At 39.5% G+C, this 26,675-nt stretch overlaps 1 protein-coding gene and 1 pseudogene across 1 annotated transcript in view; both read right to left on the bottom strand.

Moving 5' to 3' along the window:
- The window catches only part of LOC138165031 (dual specificity testis-specific protein kinase 2-like), a 147,326-nt gene that overhangs the window by 21,213 nt on the left and 99,438 nt on the right, over positions 1–26,675 (bottom strand). The window contains exon 5 of the mRNA XM_069093103.1: positions 1,897–2,043. Coding sequence (XP_068949204.1) covers positions 1,897–2,043 — 147 coding nt within the window. The remainder of the gene's footprint in view (positions 1–1,896; positions 2,044–26,675) is intronic.
- LOC138164733 (rho guanine nucleotide exchange factor 3-like) lies at positions 16,764–18,338 on the bottom strand (annotated as a pseudogene).

The raw sequence follows: 26,675 nt of genomic DNA, 5'->3' as shown, positions 1-26,675 counted from the left end.
TACATTAACAGAAAAGTTAGAAAGAGGGGACAAGAGAATTAGTTCAGTTTTGGATTCACTGAGCTCAGAATGGCTGTGGGATATCCTGTGTGAGATATCCAGAGATAAGAAGTGAGGAGAGATAAAGTAGATCTGAGAATCATCAGCATAGAAATGAAAACTGAATTCATGGAAGCTGGTGAAATCACTAAATGAGGAATAGTAAAGGGGGAAAGGAGCAGAGGGCCCAAAACAGAGCCCAGGAAGCTGCTGACCTGAATGAAGATTCAGTAAAGGAGGCTGAGGAGCAGTCAGGTAGGAGAAGAGTCAGGGGAAAGTAGTGTCATGGTAAGCTACAGAGAAGAGAATATAGAGAAAAATGAAGGATTGAAAGTGAGAAAGGCTGCTCAAGAGAGCTCCAGAAGGATGAGAAAAGAAAAATGGCCTTATTGCTGCCCTTGATCCTGGGATCAAGGGATCCCAGTCCTGAAGGGAAAATTACATCAGCAGCAGCAGCAGCAGCATCTTCATCGTCATCATAAGGAAGTATACAGTACTTTAAGGTTTGTAAAACACTTTATTATTTCACTTGTTCCCTAAGACAAACCCCTGGAAATAGGTGCTGTGATTATCTCTATTTTTCTAGACACAAAGGGAAGGGAAAAGAATCTCAAAAGAGGAAAGCCATCCTAGGTCATCCTCTGCCTAGAGCTAGCTTTGATTTTCGAGGCCAGAAATCTCCAGAATCAGAATGTGAGCTCCAAGCCTTAGGCTAAAAGAACCTCGTTTAGAGATAAGACAGAGAAGCAAGGGTTAGACATCTTGAGAGTTGAGAAGACCCTCTTACAACTTTCCCCAGAAAGCCTTCCCTGCTCCGCACCTCACCCCAGTTATTGGTCAAGTCAACTAGTACTTGTTAAGTGCCTACTATATGCTAGGAGCTGGGGAGGTAAAGACATGCAAAAGGCCGTCCCTGATCTCAAGAAACTCAACACTCTAATAGGGGATACAACAACAACATGCGTATACCTCAGACAGAAAAGGAAAATGACAAATCCTGGAGGGAATGGGGAGAAACTGAGACACAAATGCACTGTTGGTGGAGTTGTGAAGTGATGCAACCATTCTGGAGAGTCATTTGGAACTCTGTCCAAAGGGCTATGAAACTGTGTATATGCTTTGACCAGCTACTGTCTTTTTTCATAGTATCTCTGATATGGCCTCTTCTCCCCCCAGAAACAGCTGCCGCTTTATTTGGTGTAGGCCCTCATCACCTCATGCCTGAACCAGGAAACAGTCTGCTGGTTAGATTCCCCACCTCCAGTCTTTCCCTACGCAAACCTTTCTTCCACTCAGTTGTCAAACTGTCTGACCCTGTCATCACCCTAGTCAATTGACTCCAGTGACTCTGAATCCCTCCCAGGATCAATGTAAAATGCTCTGTTTGGCATTCAAAGTCTCTCTCTCTCTCTCTGTCTGTCTGTCTGTCTCTCTCTCTCTGTCTGTCTCTGTCTCTCTCTCTCTCCCTGGCTTTTTTCAAGGATTCTGCTCACATTCTCTCTTTTCCAGGAATCCTTTCCCAATCCCTCTCCTCAATGCTAATACCCTTTCTTCTGATATGGCCTCCACTTTCCCCTGCATACATCCTATATGTGTCTCCTGTTAGCATGAAGGTGGGCTCCTCGAGGGCAAAGTGGTTGTTGCCCTCTTTGTATTCCCAGTAATTAGCAGGGTACTGGCGCATAGCAGGCATTTCATTAATGCTGGCTGAACTGATTTAGTGACTCCAGGGTTCCAGCCTACTCTGGGATTCTATGACCATTATAAAGCACTGTGACTGGAAGAAAGACACAAGACAGTCAAGCCTGTCAGTCAGAAGACAGGGGCAATCGTTCAAAAGATTCATCCTTTCTGTACCTTAGACGTGAGGTCCCGATGGAAAATGCCCTTAAAATGAAGGTAGCGGAGTCCCATAGCTATATCACACGCCAGCTTCACTCTCACAGTCCAGGGCAGATGTCGGTCACTGTCCAGGAGCTGTTCCAGGTTCCCACAGTTGATATACTGCAAAACAGGATGGGCCAATCAAAGTTTGTCGCATATAATCAAGTTGCTTGTGACGTCATGCAATTAAGCTTCGAAGGCAGGATCTGTGTGTTCATCTGTGCATTCCCCACAATGTTGCTAAGCACAGGCCCTATACACACTAAGTGCTCAGGAAATAAAGGCTGAATTAAAGTGTGAATGAGCGAGATAGGAAAGGATAAAATGAAGGAATGATGCTAGATGAGTTTGCTTATGACATTTTCCCTGATGGGACTTCTGGGCAGAGGACAACAATATTGATTTAGTGCCTACTATGTGCCAGGCCCTGTGCTAGGCACTGGGGATACAAAGAAAGGCCAATGATAGTCCCTGCTCTCAAGGAACTCAAAATCTAATGGAGGAGGCAGCATGCAAACAGGCGATATTCAAGATACATTTCAGAGAGCATTAAAGAGGACGGACAAAGGCTTTTTGTAGGAAGTGAGACTCTAGCTGAGACTCGAAGAAGTCAGGAAGCAGAGATGAGACAGGAGGGCCTTGCAGGTATGGGGGACAGTCAGAGAGAAGACTCATAGTTAGGAGACAGATCACTTTGTTCCGGGAATAGGGGCCTTGCCTGTATATGGGGGTGTAAATGGTGTAAGGAGACTGGAAAGGTCAGAAAGGGTCAAACAGAAGGTTTTGTATTTGATCCTCGAAACAAGAGTCACTGGAGTTGACTGAATAGGGGAATGACAGGGTCACACTTGCACCTTGGGACGATCAATATAACAGCTGGATACTGGATGGACTGGAGTGGGGAGACACATGAGGAAGGCAAACCAATCAGCAGGCTATTGTAACAGTCCAGCTATGAGATTATGAGAGTTTGACTCAGGGTGGTGGCAGTGTCAAAGGAACAAAAGGAGAATAACCAAAAGATGCTGTGAAGGTAAAACAGCCAGGCCTTGGTGGCAGTTTGAACGTGGTGGGGGTGGGAGGGTGAGTAGTCAAGGAGGACATTTTGGTTTTGTGCCTGGGTTACTGGAGGGCAGTGGTGCCTTTGACATTAATAGGAAAGTTTGGAAGGGGGGGGGGGGCTTGGGAGGAAAAATAATTAATTCACTTTTGGAACTTCAGGTTAAAACATCCCATCTACAATACATCCCATCTGAGATGTCTAAGAAGTACTTGGAGATGTGAGACTAGAGGACAGCAGGGAGGTTAGAACTGACAAATCAATCAAGAGAATCATCTGCACAGAGATGCTGTTCCAGCCAAGATGCCATGACTGTTCACATTCCTCCAAATCCTGGGCTTGTTTCCAGAAATGGGCTACATAGGACTGAGAGGGAAATCCCTGGCCATGTGAGCCAACACAAATCACTGGTAGCTACATGGCTTCTTCACAGGTACCAAACTATACTCATGCATGTGGACATGTCATGAAGACTTGTATTAAAGGTATTAAAGGACTACACCAGAAAGGCGAACAGACACAATATACTTAATCCTACTTGATAATCCTTGTTAGAAAATCTCAACATAAGCTGCTGTCATTGCCCATCCCATCTAAGTCTTGCATTTTCAGAAGACAATTACTGGTCTCTCCCTTGGCTGAAATATAATTGTATAGATTCTTTTCTTTCATCCCTTAAGAGCTAAAGATTTGAAGAGAGAGGAGTTTATTTCCTTGACTCTGGGAGGGAATTCTTTTTTTTTTTTTTTTTTTTTTTGCTTTTTAGAGGGGGGAAGGCAGGGCAATTGGGGTTAAATGACTTGCCCAAGGTCACACGGTTAGTAAGTGTTACATGTCTGAGGCTAGATTTGAACTCAGGTCCTCCTGACTCCAGAGCCAGTGCTCTATTTACTGTGTTACCTAGCTGCCCCACTGGAAGGAAATTTTCACTTCCTCACTTCTCCAGGAGAAAATTCCGATGCTGGAATCCCTAATGGCCAGTTCTAAGAGCAGCATGTTGAGCTTTGTTCAAAGACTGATGTCCATTCACTCTCATACAAAGGTAGGGTATTGACTTTGTGCTCAGTAAGACCCTAGTGACCTGGACAGCAGCAGATAGACAGAAATAGGAAAGATGAGGCAATGAAGAAAGACTATAGGGAGAAGCAATGTTGTCCAATTGGCATAGCTTATGTTCAAAAAGTCAGGACAAAAAAAAAAACCAATGTAGTGAGAGTGGAGGGATGGAGGGAGGGTTGACCGTTTAGTTTTAGTGATGGTTGAAAGGCAAGACATCTTGTCACTTCGAGAACCACAAGATATGAGTATCCTTGGGGGGGATTGGGGAGGTGGCGATGTTGGCAGTGGCCACAGCGGCGGCAGGGTGTGTGTGTGTGTGTGCGTGTGTTTTTAAGGAAAACTTTGAAAACTGCACATAACAAATATTTCCAATTTGTGCATGTCTCACTGGCCCATATACCAGAGCAATAACTTTCTTGCTCCCAGACACAGGCCTTGGGCCTGAACAACCTGTCCCTGTTGTCTACAACCTTTCCAGACTAAAGTCCTTGCTCTTAGATGTTCTGGCTCTAAGCAAATCCTTCTGGGGGTAATCAGAGAGTTAGTACCACACCAATGCTGACTAATTCATCTCAGGGGCCAGGTAGACTTGGGCTCTTTCCTCAAGGGCCACGTTCCCCCCTCAAAAAGGGAGAGATTATTGTAACCACTTGAGAAAGATATGTTTCTATTCTAAAATAAATTTTATTTAAAATAAGAAATCTTGTTTTATTTCTGTATCTAAGTTCTTAGATCCCCTAACTTTCCATCAAAAGAGGTAATGTGGTATATTGGCTAATAGTGAATGATGGCATTAATATAAGTGCTTCAAGGTTTGTAAAGCACTTTGCAAATATTATACTGCTTTATCCTCACAACAACCCGGGACATTTCATTACAAACCTAGCAGTGGTTTTGCTGGATCAAAGGGTATATACACATCTTTACACCCCCTTTGGGCATAGTTCCAAATTGTTTTCCAGAATAGTTGGACCAGTTCACAACTCTACCAACAGTCCATTAGTGTCCCTATTTCTCTACATCCCCTTCAGCATCTGTCAATTTCCTCTTCTGTCATGTTAAGATAATCTGATGTGTTGTGAGGTAGTGTCTCATAGTTGTTTTAATTTGAATTTCTCTAATTATTAGTGATTTAGAGCATTTTTTCATATGATAATAGCTTTGATTTTTCTCTGAAAACTGATCGATCCCATTTATCAACCAGGGAATGGTTCTTATTTTTATAAATCTGGTTCAGTTCCCTATATATTTCAGAAATAAGACCTTTATCTGAGGAACTTACTAAGATTTTTTCCTCCAGTTTCTTGATTTTCCTTTAATTTTTGCTGCTTTAGTTTATGATTTTGATAGAATACTACTGTATTAGAAAAAAGGACAAGCAGGATGGTTTAAAAACAAAAACCAGGAAGACTTGTATGAACTGACACAAAGTGAAATGAGCAGAACTGGGAGAGCCTTGTATACAATAACAGCAATATTTTAAGAATGATTAACTGTCAAGGACTTAGCTACTCTGATCAATATAATGATACAAGACATTATCCAAATATGGCCAAAGGACCCATGATAAAAAATGCTATCCACCTCCAGAGAGAGAACCTTTGAACTGAGTACAGATTACAACATATTTTAATGTTCTTTATGCTTTTTATTTCATTTTATTTTTTGCAACATGGCTAATATGGAAATGTTTTACATGACTTCATATGTATAATGAATAATATTACTTGCCTTCAAACCAGGAGAACACTGTACACAGTAATAGCAATATTGGGCGATGATCAACTCTGACAGATTTAGCTCTTCTAAGCAATACAATTATCTGAGACAATTCCAAAAGACTCAAGATGGAAAATGCCATCCACTTCCAGAAAAAGAATTGTAGAGTGTAAATGTAGATCAAAACATAGGATTTTCACTTTTTTTTTCTTTCTCATGGTTTTCCCCTTTTGTTCTGATTCTTCTTTCACAACATGACTAATGTGGAATATGTTTAATATGATTGTACATGTATAACCTACAGCAGATTGCTTGCTGTCTTGGGGAAGAGTGAGGGGAGGGAAGGAGAAAAAATTTGGAACTCAAAATCTTATAAAAATGAATGTTGAAAACTATATATATCTTGCTTCCCCAATAGTTGGGGGAGGGTCTGAAGGGAGAGAATTTGGAAATGGAAATTTTTTAAAAAGCAACAAAAAAACCCCACAACAACCCTGGGACATGGATGCTATTGTTTTTACTTTACAGAAGAGGAAACAGGTCATGTAGAGATGAAGAGACTAGCCCAGGCTCACAAAGGTACATTGCGTGTGTGAGGCCAGATTTGAACTCAGCTGTTGCTAACTCCAGGCCCAGCACTCTACCCATTGCTAGAACCTTGTACCCAGATTCCAGAATTCTGGGTGCAAATTCTAACTCTGACATTTTGTAGCTATGTGGTCCTAAGCAAGCATTTCATGTCTCTATGTTCCAGTTTAGTCACCTGTAAAATGGGGGTGACAACATCTAACGGGCCTACTAGAGGTATTGTTTTTTTGTTTGTTTGTTTTGTTTTGTTTTGCTTTTTGGAGCGCAATTGGGGCTAAGTAACTTGCCCAAGGTCACACAGCTAGGCTTTGTGTGTGTGTGTGTGTGTGTGTGTTAAGTGTCTCAGGCTGGATCAGAACTCAGGTCCTCCTGACTACTGGGCCAGCACTCTACTCACTTCGCCACCTAGCCTTCCCTAGAGGTATTGTTGTTAGAGGCCCATTGAGACCACATCTACAGAATGTTTCACAGACTCTAAGAGGCCAGAAAAATCTCTGTTTTGACTATCCTCCTCCTCCAGTGCCTCATCCCAGCCTGGGAGTGATCTCCAAGATCCTGACAGTCATACCAGCAAAACATACATGCCAGCAGGTTGGGAAGGTTTTCATTCTGGACCCAGGAACAGACTGAGTCACTGTTCCAAGGACCCATGCACCTAAGTATAAGGAGGCAATTACCTACAGTCTAGCCATTTGGTGATGAATTTTCTGGCCACAACCACCCGTTAATAAATTAAAAAAAGATATTACCCTAGATTCTATATGGCACTCTTCCACTGCAGAATGGTGGGAAAGAGGGTAGAGATGTGTATCTCTCCTGACACTGTCTATAAACTATGATCTGATTGTTGGTGTTCTAAATGTGAGAACTATGCCCAATAACCAATGAAGGGGCATATCGCTGAAGGAGCTAAATCATACTCATCTCGAAATTTTTATTTTAAAGAACATCAGAAGAAAGAAGAAGTTACAGCTAAAAAAGAACAGCCTACAAATACTCCTTGGAGAGGAAAAGAAATGAACTGGTGGAATGGGTTTATCTTATGTTGAGTGGCAACAAGACACTCATTCCATGGAATATTTAGTCATCATGTATTGCATTACTAATGGTAAGTATTAGGAAAAAAAATCCCTGTGAAAAACAAGGCAGCTCATGTACTGTGATGAGCTGCCTAGGAAAAAGAGGCAACGAAGTTTTTGGAAGAACTTGATAAAAAACCCCTCCCAGCTGAATTCACTATTTGATGACTTTTATGGAAATGGGAACAGGGAAGGGAGGTTAGAAATGGATGGAGAGCATAGCTCATGAAGGAAGAATGAGAGGCTAAAGACTTACGAGATTATAGAGAAGTAGACATTTACAGTGACACTTGTGGATCTATTATACTTCCTTCAAGAAAAGAATTAATGAACACTAGACATGATGAGCACCAAAAATTATCGAAAAAGACAAAACAGATTATATTGTCAGGAAAAGACTCATTACTGATATGAAAGAGATCTCTGAACAAACTGTGTGTGTACAGTCAGACTGCTGAGCTAGGATCAGAATTAGTAAAAAGCAGGAAGAAGAATCGTGAGAGAAAAGTGACACAACCAAAAAATCAATCCTGAACTACTTATCTGATGATGAGCAATTCATCATCAGAACTAGGAAGTGGACAACAGAGATGACACAGACCCTGATTATGATAATTTTGTATAGAAATATGACCAATGTGGATTTTTAAAAACTTTCATTTGGCTTTATAATTAACAACCTTTTATTTTCTTTCCCTCTCCCCCACTTCCCCACATTTAAACAAACTCCTGTAACAAATATTCAGTCAGAGAAAACAATTTCCCACATTGTCCAAATCCAAAAATGTGTGTCTTATTCTGCATCTTGAATTCATCACCTGTCAAGAGGGAGGTAACATTCTTCATCATCAGTACTTGGAATCATGGTTGAGTGTACAGATCTTTAATCTATTAATGTTGTTTGACTTCACAATGTGGTAATAAAATTGGTCACTTGATCCTCCTCAACTCACTGTGCATCAGTTCATACAGGTCCTTCCACGTTTCTATGATTTCATCCCTTCCATCATTTCTCATACTGTTGGGGTTTAGGTTTAAGGGTGCACCCCATCATTACCACAAGAGTATCACATTACATAAATATATAGTAACTTGTTCAGTCATTGTCCAATTGATAGCTTTCAGTTTCCAGTTCTTTGCCACCACAAAAAGGGCTATTATAAATATTTTTGTACATAATGGTGCTTTTCCTTTTTTCTTTGATTGCTTTGGGGAAAAGACCTAATAAACATATAGCTGGATCAAAGGGTATGCACAGTTTAGTCACTTTCTGGACTAGTACCAAATGGTGTTCCCGAATGGCTAGACCAATTCATGGTTCCATCAATATGCCTGTTTTCTTGCAGCACACTGCAATGTCTGTCATTTTCCCTTTTTGTTAACTTAGCCAAGCTGATGGGGATACTATGAAATTTTGAAGTTTCTTTAATTTGTATTTTTAATTACTATTGATTTGAAGCAATTTTTATATGGCTCTTAATAGTCTGAATGTCTTCTTTTGAGAATTACCTGTTTATGTGCTTGTTTCCTTCCTTCCTTCCTCTGATCATTTATCAACTGGAGAATGGCTCTTTTTTTTGGTGACCAATATAAATTAACTGCCACACAAAGAGACCAAAAGTAGTTAGAAAATACCTTAGTCAGCAAACATCTGACTTACTTGCCGAAAAAGGAGAACTGGCTGCCAAACAGAACATCAGCTTAGCATGTAAACTCATTTGTAAAAAATTATCACGTAGGACAATGGATAATTATGAGCAATATTGGCTCATAAATCAGAGAAGCAGTAGAGTGTAAAACTAGTTTAAACGAAGCATGGTAAGGCATCTGACTTAGCAAAGGCATCCCAGGGGCAATTAACAATGAAAATGGAAAAAGGAAAACTGAAGAAAAATGGAAAATATTTTAAAAAACTGTTATAACAAACTATTATCTCCATTAAGGCTGATGAAACTACCACACCATAGGCATCAGAGAAATGCTTACAAAAAAAATGGAAATGGCACCAAAGAGAAAAAAGATGGAAAAAGCAGCCATATTAGTTCAAACATATATAGACATATACATATATGTATGTGTGTATGTGTGTGTGTGTGTGTGTGTAGTCTGTGCAAGAGTTTCTATAACTATGAGGTCCTCTTGTAACTTGTATGCTGCTGTTGCTTCATCATTTCAGTTGTGTCTGACTCTTTGGGAGTCCATTTGGAGTTTTCTTGGCAAAGATACTGGAGTGGTGAGATAAATAATTATTAATAACCAATGATTTTGTGAGATCCATATTTCAAAGTTCAGTCTCTTGAAGGACATTACTGATAATGAGATTGAATTAACTCTCCTCAATCTTGGTAAGATCCCATCCAACCTTCCAAGGAATTTAATCTAAGGTGAGAAAGCCCATTGTGTTCTACTCAGGTTTGGGTAGTCATAAACTCTCTGATTAGATTGTCCAAAGCTGGGGATAATCTGGGTGTAGAGATAATCTCTTTGTCCAAGAGCCCCTCATTGGAATCAGCCTACTTCTCAATTAATATTCTCTCATTAATTAACTAATCAGAATTGATGGCCACCCCTTGCCCAGGGTCACACAGCTAGTAAGTATCTGAGGTCATATTTGAACTCAGGAAGATGAGTCTTCTTTACTCCAGGCCCAGCTTAATAGGTACCAAATTTAAAAAAGAAATTTTTTTTCTTGATCTCTAGAGCAAGAGTGTGAGGCATTATGTGTAAAATAAAGTACCTCTATCCACCGTGCCCCCCACATAACTGACATAAAAGAAGCTAAAGGAGGGGAAGATTTTAAAGGAAGAGAAAGACCTTGGCCCTTACTGATACTGAAAAAAAATGTGAGTGAGAGAACATCAATAACTACTGAATAATAAACACTAAATAAATGCCAACTGTCTACTTTCTCATCTCTACAAAATCTTACTGAGAGTCATCTATACATGAACGAAAGCATCCTGGATGAGGCTATTTGTAAGGAACAAGCAGGATTTCATAAACATTATTCAGCAATGGATCACATCTTTACCATTTCACAAATGATTTAAAGTAGTCTGAAAGTATAAGCTCATTGAGCTTCTATTTTGATTATGACAACACATTTGATTTGGTAGTGCAAACTACCACCTCACAGTCCTTTTTCAACAAGATGTCACTATTCATGCACTTAAATCATTGAAGATTCTTTGAAAGATAAAACAGAAATACTTAGTCAATCACCCTCTGACTATAAACATTAGCTGAGTCATAGAACAGGAAGGCATCTGCTTACCTAAAGTATTTGTTTTCTGCTACAAAAGAGGAGATGAAGCAGAGTTCACATCAAAGAGCCACTTTCCAACCATCTCTACAGCAGGTGTCTATCCTGTAGCTCCCTTTCACTTCCGAATGACAATTGGAACCCTGGCAACCCAGATTGGGGAGCTTTTATCTTCACCATCCTGGAGGCAGCTAGGTGGCATGGTAGATAAAACTCTGGGCCTGGAGTCAGGAAAACCTAAGTTCAAATCCAACATCAGACCCATAAATTAGGTCACTTAGCCTCTGTCTGACTCAGTTACCTGAACTGTAAAATGGGGATAAACAGCACCTGTCTTCCAGAATTGTTATGAGTATCAAATGAATTAATTTTGAGGCATTATTTTAAAACTGTTTGTAGGTGAATTTGGAAAAGTTCCCTCAAGTCTCTGCTATCTTGGCTTCATCTACCCTACCCCCAGGAAATCTAGCTGAACTTGATGCAAGCTGTGCACTGTTTTTTTAGGGCTTTTTGGTTTGTTTGTTTGGTTTTTTTGAGGCTTTGCTCATAGATGTTTTGTAGTTACTTTTTTCTTCTCAGTTTGGGATTTTAATATCCCTGTCAACATAATAGTGCATCATGGTGTGATTTTATTTTTTTCTTTGTTTGCTCATTCTTCCCATCCACTTTCTGATTCTGAACTTTCTATTAGAGCCAGACTTTGCTCATCTGGATGGTAGCGAAGAAGGGAACAGAATATCTGGGCTGAGCTTTTATCCTCTTAGAGGCTTCTGTTGCTTTCTTGGAATATTAGTGTTGTGTGACTCTAAGATCTCAGAGATCTGGGGAACTATATGCTTTCAGAGCTCCCAAAGTAGTCTAATCCAGAGCAAAGTCTGATCACTGTCTTCTTGGTCTTAGCTCCCTAAGTTCCTGACCTGTGTTTAAATCTGTGCAACACATTTGTGGGCTTGCCCCTGGTAAGAGTTCCGGTAGACTGCTGCTGGATTCAGTCACTATCAGACTGTTCAAAATAACAAAATTACAGATTCTTCTTTGGTCTTCGTTCCTGTACTGGTTATTCGGCTGTAGGCTAGAGGCTAGAACTGAGACCCTGCTCCACTTCTAGGGTCAGAACCATAAAACTGTTATTTGCTTCTGAACTTGTTCTCCACTTAGTATACAACCACTCCTCAGCCCGAAATGTCACTCCTTTGCAAGTTTCTTTCTCATATTATCTTGGATCTCAGACCCAAAATCCGGTAGTGAACAACAAAAATGCCAGGTAGCACACGTTCACACATCCTGCAAAATATCAGGGTCTCCTTGTACGGGTTTAGGACCTCTTCTTGTTCTGGTGTACAGACAGTATTGGTTCTTTTTCAGTACCTGCTTGCTGAAACATGTGGTATGCCCCAAGCTAGACCCCCATCTCCACTGTCAACAGATCTCTTTGCTCATCTCTGTATGCTGATTTGGGCTGGAAATGACTCTGAATTTTTACTAGATTTCTTAATCAGGACTCAGTCTGCAGCATTTTCTAGATCTAGGTGGTGGAGCTGAATCAAGGGGGGCACAGCTGTGCTTATTGTTACTCCACCATCTTGGCTCCACCTCCCTGTATAAAGTTTGGCTAAGAACTCCCTTTCTGTGCTACTACTGAGTAAGGATCACTCTGTATGTACTTGTTTGCGTGTTGTCTCCATCATCAGACTCTGAGAACACAGACTGCCTTTTGTCTTTCTTTGCATCCTGAGAACTTAGCACAGTGCCTGGCACATAGTGCACACTTAATAAATGTCTACCGGCTGACTACTGAGGAATGAAAAAAAGTGACTCAAACAAGTAAACCATTTTAGTGTTTCTTAGATATGATCCCATTCAGGAAGTAATATAGCTTCTGAAAGTGTCTATGAAATTTCATAAATTATTTTAATGTTAGTATAATGAGGGTCTTGGAGTGTCTGACCTCAGTAATTATTAAATAACATTGAGTAACATCTGTATCAGGACTTAAACTGAGCATATAGTAGAGTGAGAGAAAATCAACAAAGACATACACATACAATGAGAGTAAGGAATGGGAGGGAGAGGGAGAAAGAACAGGACAAAAACCTAAACAGTAATAATGAAATCTCAATTTTGAGATATACGAGGTTTATAATAAACATTTTCAAAACTAACTCTATGGCCCAGAATAAGCATTTCTGTTTAGAGAAAGTATATTTATTTTGGAACTATTCAGCAGCTGTAGAGAAATGCATTTTTCCAGAAGCCAAGTTGTTATTTGCTACAACTGGTTTTTAAAAGTAAACTTTAAATTAAAAAATTAATTTAATTTAAAATTTTAATTAATTTTAAAATATCAACAAGCCTGAAGGAGTAAGGGGAGAAAATGCACTGAAGAGAAGACAAGCAATACAGTTTTGAAAGTAACGTGTGGAATTCACCACATAACTTTAAAAAAAGCAAGCAGTAGAAAATGTGACTCATGGTTTCATATATAATCTTCTTTTTTTGGTGTTTAAGCTCAGGGTAAAAATAAAATTATGCCAAAAACAAAACAAAACAAAACAAAGACAAAGGCAATACTGGTACCAAACCATTAAAGTCAAAGCATATATTCTTCCTTAGCCAATGAACCATTAAGATGGAAAGTGACTTTTTATGGAGTTTTGGCTTTGCTTAACTCTTTCAGGAAGCATAGCTGGGGGTGGGAGGGTTGGATTTGCAAGTTCATTGGGATGTGTCTGCGGTATCAAAACAAAATGTCTCTGAACTCCAAACTTTCATGGCTCCCAGGGATTTATGAGTTTATAACAGTTGTGAAGGAGAAAGTCCTGAAGCCAAAGGCAAAGATTTCCTGGACTAGATCCAGTGGATGGGGAATTGTGTTGCCCAGAGGACAGTGACCTGGACCAGGATTAGGGAATCCTAAGGAGCTGGAAACTCCACACTAAATTCATAGTTCAGTTGGGGTTTGGATTAGATGAATTTAAGGCTGCTGCAAAGCCCAATATTCTGTGTTTTCTAAATGATTCTGAATAACTGTTAACCACTTATCCTACTTTGTCTTTAGTGGAATAAGTAGCTCCCAGTTTATTATCCTTTATCAACGCAGAGAAAACAAACTATGCTGGGACACAGGCTGTCATCACAAAATGCCTGATGCTTTTGTGGCACTTTCAGTTTTGCAAGACACTCTACAGAGAGCACCCCATTGGAGCCTCACAACCGTAACTTGAATCTAGGCCTTCCTGCTCTGCAGGGCAGCATGCTGCTTCTGGGGATATGAAAAATGACTATTTCCACAAACCACATGACATCTTCCTCTTGCATTTCAGTTACAGCTAGCTAAATAACTTGTATCCTGTCAACATTAGTGCACTAATAACTTACCACTTCCATCTAATGCTAGTTGTATTCATTTGTTCATGAAAAAGCTTTTCAATTTCATGTGCATTGAATTTGTCTATATTATATCCTTTATTTATTCTTTGGTTAAGAATTTATCCCCTATCCCCAGCTGAGAAAGGTATATGATTGGCACCTAAAAAATTTTTTTTCCACTTAATTTATTTTAAGTACTTCCACAAAAGTTTTAAGACCATTACACAAAACTATTCCTCTTCATCTGAGCCTTTGATGCCTTTCTTTTCCTAGACCAAACTGGAGCTGTCTCTTTTCCCAACACTTTGGCTAGCCCAAGGCCTATGGTCTCCTCAAAGGATGGTTTCATTCTTTCTCTTCTGAAAAGTCTCTCCTCCAGCCTGCTTTTTATCAGTAAGTAGGCTGTTACTCAACACACTACTCTCCTTAAGAAATCACTTTTACTAAACTTTTAATCGAAAAAAAATTCACCTTATTTAAAATCTATAAACAGAGAAATAGGTCTGACAGCACAATAGTTTTTTTAAGTTTCTTTTTATTTTCTTTTTCTTTTTTTTGCTTTTTGGAGGGGGAGGGAAGGGCAATTGGGGTTAAGTGACTTGCCCAAGGTCACAGAGCTAGTACGTGTTAAGTGTCTGAGGCCAGATTTGAACTCAGGTCTGACTCCAGGGCCAGTGCTCTACTCACTGCACCACCAAGCCTCCCCCAAATAGTTTGTTGCTTTTAAAAATAATAACGTACTCATACCTTAGTTTTTTTATACTAATTATCTTGTCACAACAAATTTCTTTAATGCACATGAAATATGTACAAAATAAATTGACACATGTCTTCTTTCTTTTTTGTAAACTTGTAAGACATATAAAATTTTAAAAAACCACAACTACCCATTTTTGGCAATAACTTAGTATTGTTACTACTAGTGCTGGCATGGGTATACTTTTGTATAGTTCAGCCTTAATATTTATACTCTAAAGAACAATTTCAGTATATTTAGCTATTTACTTACAGCTCACAACCCACCCTGATCTGCTTATTGAGAATAATGATGATGATGATGGCCAAGAGTCTACAGTCCTTGAGACAGGTCTCCATAGGTTGGTGGACCATAGATAAGGGACCTATTCAAAATCCATTATATCAGGATCTGGGAAACAGACTTTTCTGTCAAAGCACAGGGTAAGAAGCCACAAAAAAGCTAGTCCTGAGGCAGAGGCAAAGGATGGGGGTGACTTCCCAGAAGGAAAATAGATTCATGATTTCAATTCCAACATTCCCAACTCAAATCCTAAAGATCAAGGAAGAATAATTCACCCTCCAAAGCATTTTCTCTCTATCTTGTACATGTAAACAGAGCCATCACCACCATCCTAAAGTTTTTTTTTTCTTTTTTAATTGGCTTTTTTTTTTTTTGGTAAATAGTATTTTACTTTTTCCAATTACATGTAAAGAGTTTTCAATATTCATTTTTTATAAGATTTTGAGTTCCAAATTTTTCTTCTACCTTCTTCTCCTCCCTCCACCCCTCCCTAAAACAGCAAGCAATCTGATATAGGTTATACATCATGTTAAACATATTTCTACATTTGTCATGTTGTGAAAGAAGAATCAGAACAAAAGGGAAAAACCATGAGAAAGAAAAAACAAACAAAAAACAAAGGAGAAAATAGCATGCTTTGATCTGCATTTAATCATGTCTTGGTGTGTCTGTCTAGTAGGTACAAAAGCATAAAGAATAAGACCCACCTAACACTCACTACATTATTCTCATTTGGAAAATTCATTGCCCAGGATTCCCAGTGACCTAATCTGGTCATTTCTCTGGTCCAAGACCATAGTATAGACTTGAGGTTAATCCAAGTCATTGACTCTTCCTGTTCCTACCTTTGTTTCTCAATGTCATTAAGACCTGCCATCAAAGGACACTTGAGACACTGCCCCCTCCTCTGCTTTCTTTTTCTGTATCAGGCATCTAGAAGAGCCCTAAAGAAACTTCAACAAATTAAGGGGGTACCCATCAATTGGAGAATGGCTAAACAAGTTGTAGTATATGAATGTAATGGTATACTACTGTGCTATAAGAAATGAGGAGCAGATGGACTTCATATTTACCTGGAGAGGCTTATACAAACTAATGCTGAGTGAAAAGAGCGGAACCAGGAGAAATCTGTACACAATTACAGACACAGCGTATGGGTGACAACCAACTTTGATAGACTGGACTCTTCTCAGCAATGCAGGGCTATAAGTAAGCCCCAAAAGACTCATGATGGAAAGAGATTTCTATATCCAGAGAAAGAACTAGAAAGAACAGAGTTTGAATGCAGAATGAAGCAAACTACCTGCTCTCTTTCTTTTTTTTGTTTGTTTTTGTTTCCTCTTTCCCATTGTTCATTCCATCCGTTATAATCCTGACTAATGTATAATGTGAAAGTATTTGCAGATCCTATACTTGATTGCATGCTGCCATGGGGGGAGGGGAGGAGAAGAGAAGAGGGAAGAGGGCAGGGGAGAAAATCTGAAACTCAAGGGATTATGGAACTGAATCTTGTAATCTAAAAGTAAACAAATTAATAAAGAAAAAAAAGAAACTTCAAAAGTTCTGATATTCCTTCTTTCACCCAGCAAGACAATTGAAAATAATTCTCATCTATGCAGACATTCCTGGAAAGCAACTCAAAATGATGCTGCAGCAGGGTCCAGCCTACAGATAGGCAGTTACAGCGACCCAGGCAGAAAGACAAAGACGAGGTCTCAGACACCACCAGGAAGGGATTAAAAAGGGCTTCCCCAAAAGCGTTCCGAGTAGGTAAGCAGATCTGGGGAGGACAGAGAGGCTCCTATCAAACGCTGCTTTCCATCTCTTTGAGTTCCCACAAGAGTCCATCTGCTTCATGTACTCATCAGAGTCAAGGCTGACCTCACTCATGTCCATGCTACTGCCTGACTGGTCCATTTGCTCCAGCTTGGTCTCTCCACTGACAGGGATGGGCAGTGGAGAAAGTGCCTGGGGGCCCAGCATCCCAGCCTGGCCCATGGCACTGAGAGCTGTCTTTACTTCGATGGATACAATTAAGCTACTGGTGTTTGTTGAAGGTGTTGCTGGCCAGCAGGGAGTGAGACTGGCTCTGAAGCTGATCACTGTTGTTGAAGGTGCCTAGGATAGAGCCACCACGTGCGCCTCTCTGTCCTGCAGGTCATCTGGAAGACAGTCCTTCCTTTACGCTGAATGGCTGCTGGACAACTTGGTAGCACAGCTGCCTGCTGTGATAAGCGCTTCGTCAAACAGGAAGAGATGTAGCTTCATACCCCTGTTGTTCTTCAGTTCACCATGGCAACACAGAAACCAGAAGCTGTCAATCAATAAGTCCTTCCATCCTTTTTTGAGATAGATAAGCCTGTCCATGTAAGTGGCATTCAGATTATCCAGTGTTGGTGTTGATCTCAGTCACAACTCCCTGAATGATGTTTATAGCCTTCCCCAAGTGTTGCTGGTCTGAGTACCTCAATGTATCTCTGAGGAGTAGAGAGTAATTCACTAGCCCACTTCTGGGGGTACTGGAGAAATTTGAGAGGTCCAATTTCCAACTGAAGGGTGACTCCAAAAAGCACTAAAGGAAGTCCTGCACTTGGTCCTGCTTCTTGTGATCCCACAATGCCTTGGCAGTGGCTTAGTTACTGCAGTAACTGTTGTAGGAGCTAAGACATGGCAGCCATCCCATTAGGAAGAGCCAATGTGCTTGGCAGATCTGTCCTTTTTCCTGACTTCTCAAAGCTAACTAAAATCTTCATGCAGAGGGATTAGAAAGTCCAGTTTCCCAAAAATAAGATTTAATTCTTGCTCTGTCATTCTGAAGAGTTTAAGCATGGGGTCATGATAGGTCTTTTTTTGCTAATTTCAAGGTCTCCATTAAGCCTTTTTCTCCTTGGGAAAGCTCGAAGATTCCCTCTTAGTGTTTGATCTCCTTTGAGGGAAGCATCTGGTTGATACAGTTTGCTGTCCCTTTGCTTTGTGCTCATGGGAGCCACATGTTTGGATCAGATCATGGGGTGAGGATATCAGAGCAACTTTCATGGTGGAAGTTGACTGAATGCTGAAGGATCTGACTGAATTTCTTTAATGGAGTGGTTTGCCAGTGACATGACTTTGAACAGGGGTTTGACCTGTCCACTTGTTACTCAGCTCATCCGTATCCTTGGCTGGGACGCCAGCTGTCTGTGCTTTCAGAGCCTAGTTTGCCTTCTTGACCAGGTAGAAGGATTAGTCCCTGGTCACCATGGCGGCAGCTGAGGGCACTGCTGCCACCTCAAGGGTCAGAAATACCAAGGCCAAATTGGATCTCACCTCAATGGTGCCTGGTAGCAGCAATATAAACCCAGAGTGTAGCATGCACCCAACTGTTATCCCTCACAAACTATGCCTGCCCAGATAAGCCACCAGCTGCTGGGTTCAGGCTGAGTGATGAGTAACTGAGGCAAAAAAAAAGAAAGATGGGTTGGGACTGCTACTACAGCTGGTGTCAGAGGCTGACCTCTTTTTGAATTTTAAAATGACATGATCTTTCATATTTAGGTCATGTATCCATTTTGGATTTATTCTAGTATATGGAGTAAGATGCTAGTCTACCAATTTCTGCCAGAGTGCTTTCCAATAAAATTCCCAGCAAGCCTTGTTAAATAAAGAGTAATTTTCTAGGCAATTTATGCTTTGGGGGTTATCAACACTGAGTTATTGAGTGCAATTATTTCTGATTCTTCTTTGTCTAGTCTACTGAACTAAACTATTGACATAGTTCTCTATTTTTAACCAGTACAAAATGGTATTCAAGATTATCGCTTAATAATACAGTTTGAGGCCCAGAAGTGCTTTACTCTACTTTCACTCCTACCTTTTTTATTACTTCCTTTGACATTTTAAACTTCTCCAAAATGAATGTTATAATTTTTTCTAGTTCTATAAAGTATCCCTTTGGTAGGTTGATTAGTACAATCGTAAATTTGTAAATAAGCTTTAGTAGTAATGCCATTTTTATGATGTTCACATGACACAGCCAGGAGTACACAATATTCCTTCAGTAATTTAGTCTGTTCTTTATTTCTTTAAGGAACATTTTACAACTGTAGTTATACAGGTATCAACTGCACTTTGGTAGATTGATTACCAGATATTTTATCCACTATGAGTATTTATTTTAAATTAACCTTTTGTATTATTAACTACTGAATTTTTTTGTTTTTATTAAAGAGAAATGCTGTTAATTTTTGTATGCTTATAGGATAGGCTGTGACTTTATTGAAGCTTCTGTTTCAATTAGTTTATTGGGTGATTCCCTCGGATTTTCTAAGTAAATCATCATGTTATTAGCAAATATGGTTTTGTCTTCTTTTTGCCTATCTTTACACCTTTCTTTTTCTTATTGTCATTTCTAGAACTATGTAAAATAATAGCAGAGGAAAAGGGCATATTTGCTTCACTCTTATATTTAGTAAGAAATTTTCTAGTTTTTCCCCATTGCATATGAACAGGTGCAAAGTGAAGTAAGCACAACTAGAAAATAATAGACATAATGACTACAATAATGTAACTAAAAAGAACTACCACAAAACAAACTAAAAATGAGTGCTGTATTATAAATTTCCTTTAGTTTTGTTGTGATTTCCCCTTATTCACTGACTTTGTTGGTTTGATTTGCTGTGCTCTTATTTTTTTTTAATTCAATTTTTAATTTATTAATTTGTTTGTTTCCTTTTAGTTTACAGGATTCAATTCCACAATTCCTTGAATTTCACATTTTGCCCCCTCCTTCCCCTCCCCCCCATGGCGTCTTATAATCAAGTATAGGATCTGTAAATACTTTCACATTATACAATGGTCAGGTTATAAGGATGGATTGTACCAGCTGGAATGAAAAATGGTAAAGAGGACATAAAATCAAATAAGAGAACGTAAAAGATCAGGTATTTTGCTTCCACCTGGATATAAATTTAGTTCTTTCTAGTTCTTTCTCTGGATGCACGTTTTTCTCTCCATCATGTGTCTTTTGGGATTGACTTATATCCCTGCATTGTTGAGAAGAGTCCAGTCTATCAAAGCTGGTCATCACACATACGTTGTGTCTGTAATTGTGTACAAATTCCTCCTGGTTCTAACTCTTCTCACTCAGCATCAGTTCTTTTAAGCCTCTCCAGGTGTGCTCTTATTTTTAATTTGATTAACGAAAGATTTGTCAATTTTGCTGGTCTTTACAAAGAACCAATTTTGTTTTATTATTCCTACTGTCTTTTTGGTTTCCAATTTATCTATTTCTCCTCTAACTTTAAATACCTTCTCTTTTAGCTTAATTTTGATTTATTTATGGCTTTCTGATTTTTTAAATGGATATTTAGCTCATTAATCCTTTTAAATTCTGTTAATATACATTTTTAGGGATATCATTTTTCTTCCAAAGACTGCATTAGTTGCAGAAATTTTTGGCATGTTATTCCATCATTATCATTAAACTTTCACGTAAATATTTTTCTATGATTTGTTTTTTGACTCAATAATTATTTAGGATTTCATTAGGCCTCAATTTGGGTCTGTGTCATTTATTTATGTTCCCTGAACTATTTTTATTGCTCTATGATTTGTAACTAATATATTTACCATGTTGGTTTTTTTACTGCTGCATTATTTGCAATATCTCTATGTCCTAATATGTGGTCATTTTTTGCACAAGTTCCATATAGTCTTGGAAAATACATATATTCCAAAGCAATCTCATTTAGAAGATGCCATAAGTACTTTAGTTCTAGTTTCTCCAGCAATTTAATTCTGTATTTTCTCTTTTATTTATCATTCTGCTAAACCTGTCCTAATGTGAGAGAGGGAAATTAATTGTTTTTGTATTATTGTCTATGTCTTCTTGTAATTCTGTTGACTTTTCCTTTATGTATGTAGATGCTAAGGCATTTGGAGCATATAGTTTGATACTGATACTGGTTTGCTTCCTATGACTCCTTTCAACATAATATAGTTTCCTTGTTTATGTCTTTTTATGCTGTAAATTTTTTTGTTTTTGCTTTGTCTGATAGTACAATTGTAATCCCTACTTTTTTGGATTCATCTGATGAATCCAGTCCCTCATTTTCATTCTGTATGTGCCTTTGTTTTCTTATCCAATATGTCGCTCTCTTTCATATTATTGGGTTATTTAAACCGTTCACATTTAAAGTTATAAAGTTGGGTTCAAATTTTCTTCCACTTGCCTCTTGATCTTAGTTTCTTTCTAAATTAAGGTTTATTTTTGTTATTCTCCTTAGGTAAAGACTACTTTGTCTCCAGTTAATTTTGTTATTACTTTGTCAATATAAAGAATCTATCTGATAATCTGCTTGGTATAGCATTAAAAAATGTAAATCAGCTTTAGTAGTTTGTTTTTTTCAATTGATTGGCATGAGCAATGAATATTCCTCTAGCTATTTAAGGTGCTTTGGGTTTTCTAAATTTCCCTTAGGAATATTTTATAATTGAATCTCTTCAAGTATTTTGTGTGTTTTGGTAGATATATACTTAAATATTTTGTGCATTTTGAATGGTATTTTCCTTTCTATTATTACCTCTTGGATTTTGTTATTACTGTATAGAAATGCTGTTCATTTTCACTAATTCATTTTGTAGCCTTCAACTTTGCTCATTGTCTCAATGACTGTCTTTGCTGATCTAAGTAAACTATCCTGTCATCAGAAAAAAAGAACAGGTTTTTCCCCCCTTTGCCTATCTATATAGCTAAAATTTCTTTCTCTTGCCATTGCTATTGCTAGCATTTCTTTCTTTCTTTTTTTTTTTTGCTTTCTGGAGGGCAACTAGGGTTAAGTGACTTGCCCAAGGTCACACGGCTAGTTTTTTTTGGTGTTGTGTCTGAGGCCGGATTTGAACTCAGGTCCTCCTGACTCCAGGACCGGTGCTCTATTCACTGTGCCACCTAGCCGCCCCTATTGCTAGCATTTTTATAACTACATAAAATATAAGTGAGGGGAGTACATCCTTGCTTTATGCCTGTACTTATTAAGAAAGCTTATAGCGAATCCAAATTACATATGGTACTTGCTTTTACTGTTAGACCAATATATAGTATATTTTTAAAAGGTTCCTCCACATCTATACTTTGTAGGGTGTTTAGCATAAATGCATGCTATACTTTGTCAAAGGCTTTTTTCTGAATGATAATAATAATAGCTAGCATTTATCTAGCACTTTATAGTTTGCAAAGTACTTGACAAACATTATCTCATTTTATCCTCACGTTGAACACCTGTGGGAAGTTGTTCTTATCCCCATTTTACAGAGGAGGGAAAAAGAAGTTAAGAGGATTGCCAGGTTCACACAGATAATAAGTGTTGGAAGTCTAATCTGAACTCAGGTCTTTTGATTCAAGTCTTCCACTCCATCTATTGAACCACCTGGCAGCATTCTGGGATACATCCAATTTGGTCAGAACAATTTTTGGATAAATTGTTGTAGTCTGTTTAACAGAATTTTACTTTAAATTTTGAATCAATATTCAATATGGATGCATATAATTCCCTTGTGATTTATCCTTCCCTTACTTAAGTGTTGAGACTATATCTCCTGAAAGAATGCTGGTAGAGTGCTTTCCTTCTTGAGAATAATTTTTATAATATTGGTACTAACTGTTCTTTAAAAGCTTAATAGAATTCTCCTGTGAATCCGACAGGACCAGCAAGATTTTTCCCCATCTTTGGGAGTTTCTCTACAGTTAGGTTTATCTCCTTTTTCTGGGATTATATTATTTAAGATCTCTATTTGGTCATATGTTAGGTTCAGGTTTTTATATGAGCTTTTTGAAGGAATTTTTCTATTTCTTTTTTGTTCTCTGTCTTGTTAACATGTAAATTTGTATACTAGGTTCTCATAATTCTTCTTTCCTGCTGCTTCAATCCCTCCCTTTGTAACTTCATACATTCTCCTGTAGGCCAATTTCTTCCTAAGAGTCTATAGAAGTTACTTTTCCTTCACTGTTTACCACTTACAATTAGAAAACATTACACATTCCCCTCTATTTTCTTCCTCCATCACCCTTTTTATGCACTCTCCCTTTCTTTAATCCCACAAAAACCACTAATTCATCTGCAAGAGTTTTGTGAAGTTTAGTCCATTGTTGTTTCAGGTCTAAGTTTTGTTGATTCTACTCCCCTGACATTTCTCACACTCATCCCCTTCTCTCCATTCACATACCCACCACACTAACACTACCCGTCACCTCACCCTCTGCAATAGTCTAACTGGTCTCCATGCCTCCAGATTCTCTCTTCTCTTCCCACTCCAGTCCACCTTCTACTCAAAGTGAATTTCCCAAAGCACAAGTCTGATCACATATGCCCCTCCTCAATAAATTTCAGCAGCTCCCTATTATCTTCAGAAACAAATATAATATCCTCTGGACATTGAAAGCCTTTCACACCCTGGTACCTTCCTACCATTCCAGTCTTCTTACATTTTATTTCCTCCATGTACTCTACAATCCAGATATGCCAGCCTTGTCGATGCTCCTCAACCAAGACACTGAATCTCTAATCTTTGTGCCTTTGTACTGCTTGTCTCCAGTTCTGTAGCTTCCTTCAAGACTCATGCACAAGTGCCTCACCTCCAAGACTGCCTTCCATTCCCACCAGGTATACATCATATGAACATAGTTACCTGTGTGTTGCCTCATCCCATTAGAATGCTAGAGAAGGAACTATGTTCCTGCCTCTCTTTGTGTACCCAGTGTTAAGCACAGTACCTGCCACATAGTAAGAGCATAAACTACCCACTACACAGCTGCTAAGCTGCTGCTCCTAAAGCAAATGCTATTCATGTCTTTCTTCTTCTCAAGAAGTCTCAATGTTCCTCCCACCTCTAGGGTAAAATGGAAACTCCTGGAACTAAAAACCCTTCACAATCTAACTTCAAACTATCTTTCTAGGCAAATCACACCCACACCCACCCCCCAGCCAAAGTGGCCTATTTCTTGTTCCTTCTCCATGACACTGCATGTCCTGCCTACATGCACAGGTTCTTTCCAAGCCTAGAATGCCTTCCCCTCCCCTTTATGCTACATCCTGGGAGGCCTATCCTGGTTTCCCCAGGTGTCCAATCACCCTTCCCCTAATTACATTGCATTTGTTTTGTTTCTTACTCACTGGTGTACATCTTATACCCCCACAAAAGAAGGTGAGTTCTCTTAAAGGTACAGATTGTCCTCTTTTTTGGAGTCTATGCCTTGGAAGCAGCCAGAAAACCAACTTATAGCTATCCTTTGGTCCATCATTTCTCCATTTCATCAAGTCAAGTCAATAAGCATTTATAAAAGTCCTTTGTTGCTTGTAGGGACTCAACCTCTCCATAAACTTCTGCAAACCAAGGTCAATACATCATCATGCCAAAGAAAAGACACTTTTAAAAGTAGAACCTAACATATAAAGCAAAAGCATCATTTGCAATCTACACTAACCATCCCTCCTACTCTCAAAACAACAAAGATGAACTTACTAGATCATCTCAAGGTAGGGGGCATAGATTTGAAAAAAAAAAATTTTTAAAGACTAATTTCCTGATTCATAGAATAAGCACACTGGACAAAATACAGAAATGTGAGATTAGTCAGCCACTGACCACCAAGGCCCTGAGTGGATTTATGGACATGATCTCATTTTTAAAATGAAGTTTCTCCTGCACTTCCCAAATAAAGTCGGAGGCACTTAAATCAACATGAAGACAAAACACTGGCCTGGGCTAAAAAGATTTTCCTCCTGAAGAAGAGAGGCCACATATACACAGCACACAGGATGTGTTGTGTGCTTGGATTTGTGTAACCTTTAAAATAACTTTTCCAGTCTTGCTATTTCCCTCCCTTGAGTAAAAACCATCAAGTAAAATTTATGGATAGGATGCAAGGAAGAGGAAAGATGACAGTGAAGCAAGCAAACGGCAGATTAGAACACACCTCGCAGTAGGAAACTGATTTGGGGTTAGCATGCTTTCATTTATGAGGGTTCAAAGAGAAAAAAATGAAAACAATCCCAGGTCCAAGTTCAAAGAATCTCAGTGGAAAGGGAGCTGAAGGCTGTGCAAAATGATGCAAAGAGGGCTGGGCTAGGAGTCAGGAGACCTAGGTTAAAATTCTGCCTTTACCTATGTGACTCTGAGCAAGTCATATCATCTAAGCCTTCAGTTTTCACCTCTGTAAAACAAGAACCTTGAACTAAATGTCCCCTAAAGTCCTTGCTGGCTCTGAAATTGACCTAAGATCCCAGAGGCCATCTTTTCCTGAACAAGAATATGTTAGATCCTTCCTTCCATCTGCCCTCAGCTTGAAGACTCCTAGTGAGAGGAAACCTTGTCTTCACTGACGCCGTCAGCTCCATTTCTGAATAGTTCTAATTATTAAGGAAGGTAAGCATTCCCTTAGGTCTGAAATTGCCTCTCTACAGCTTCCGTCCTTTGCCCCTGATGCTACTCTCTGGGGAGAAGCAAAACAAAGCTAAGCACACAGGGCAGCCTTTCACACACAGCAGGATGGCTCTCCTGTCCCCCTCTCCAGCTTCTCCTCAATGAATGCACATTCATGAAGTAGCTGCTATGAGCTGGACCCTCCACTGGGGCTGGAGAGACAGTCACATAAACAAACTGTCCTCCCTAAAACAGCTCACATTACATGAGAGGAGAAAATCTGGAGACACAAAGTATGTACAAAATAAATGCCAGGAGATGGGGGGCAACAGTATTAGAAGCTGGGGAGATTGAAGGAGAATTCACATAGGAAGTGCTGTCTGAGCCATGCTGGGAAGGCAACATGGGGATTCTAGAAAGTGGCCATAAGGAAACAGTGCATTCTGAATTCTAGATATGTAATGCAATAACATGGAATGTCCATAGTTTGGTCAAATCCTCATACGATAAGACTTTCAGGCTCTTGATCATCCTCACCTCCCTACTCTGAATATTCCCCAGTCTGTCCATGTCCTTTACTAAACGTGAATTGAATACAAGATTCTGGATGTGCAGAGTACAGAGTGCCATTAACACCCTAGTCATGGACTTCAAAGGAGTTTAAAGTCCTACCTGTTTCTGAGGCTGAACTGTATGATGGTGACTCCTGAGGGGGCAGAGGATGCAGCACCTTCAGGGAAAGTGGTCTGCTCCCATCTCCCGGGCTACTTCCCTGAATGATGGTTCTGGCAGCCAGAAGCAGGGCTGCTGATCTTGGAGAAGGGGAGGGCACAATTCCAAGGGCTCTTAGGCTCATGGTCCTAAGCTATATCCACCTAAGTATGAAGAGCAGTGGTGGCAGCCTGACCTGCCTGGCACATGCCACCTTCTGTGCCTCTTTCTCCAGGTGCCAAGATGTGACCACAAGGCTGGCTTGTCTGTGGGGGCAGCTGTGAGCAGCTGATAGAGATGGTGGGATCCTTACCCACAGGAGTTGCTTCCCTGGATGATTGCTTTCAGAGACAACAGCAGAGCAGGCCTGATTGTCCCTATTGCTCAGGCTCCTGAGCTTGTCCACCAGTGAGGGGTGGGGGGAGAGAGGAAGAATGACCATTCTCCACAGGTGTATTTTCCTGGATGGTG

Source organism: Petaurus breviceps, unplaced genomic scaffold, assembly GCF_028583685.1.
Source record: "Petaurus breviceps papuanus isolate PSGF00001 unplaced genomic scaffold, PetGlider_PUasm1.0 207, whole genome shotgun sequence".
In the NCBI taxonomy this organism is placed as follows: Eukaryota; Metazoa; Chordata; class Mammalia; order Diprotodontia; family Petauridae; genus Petaurus; species Petaurus breviceps.
This window is presented reverse-complemented; position numbering and strand designations above follow the sequence as displayed.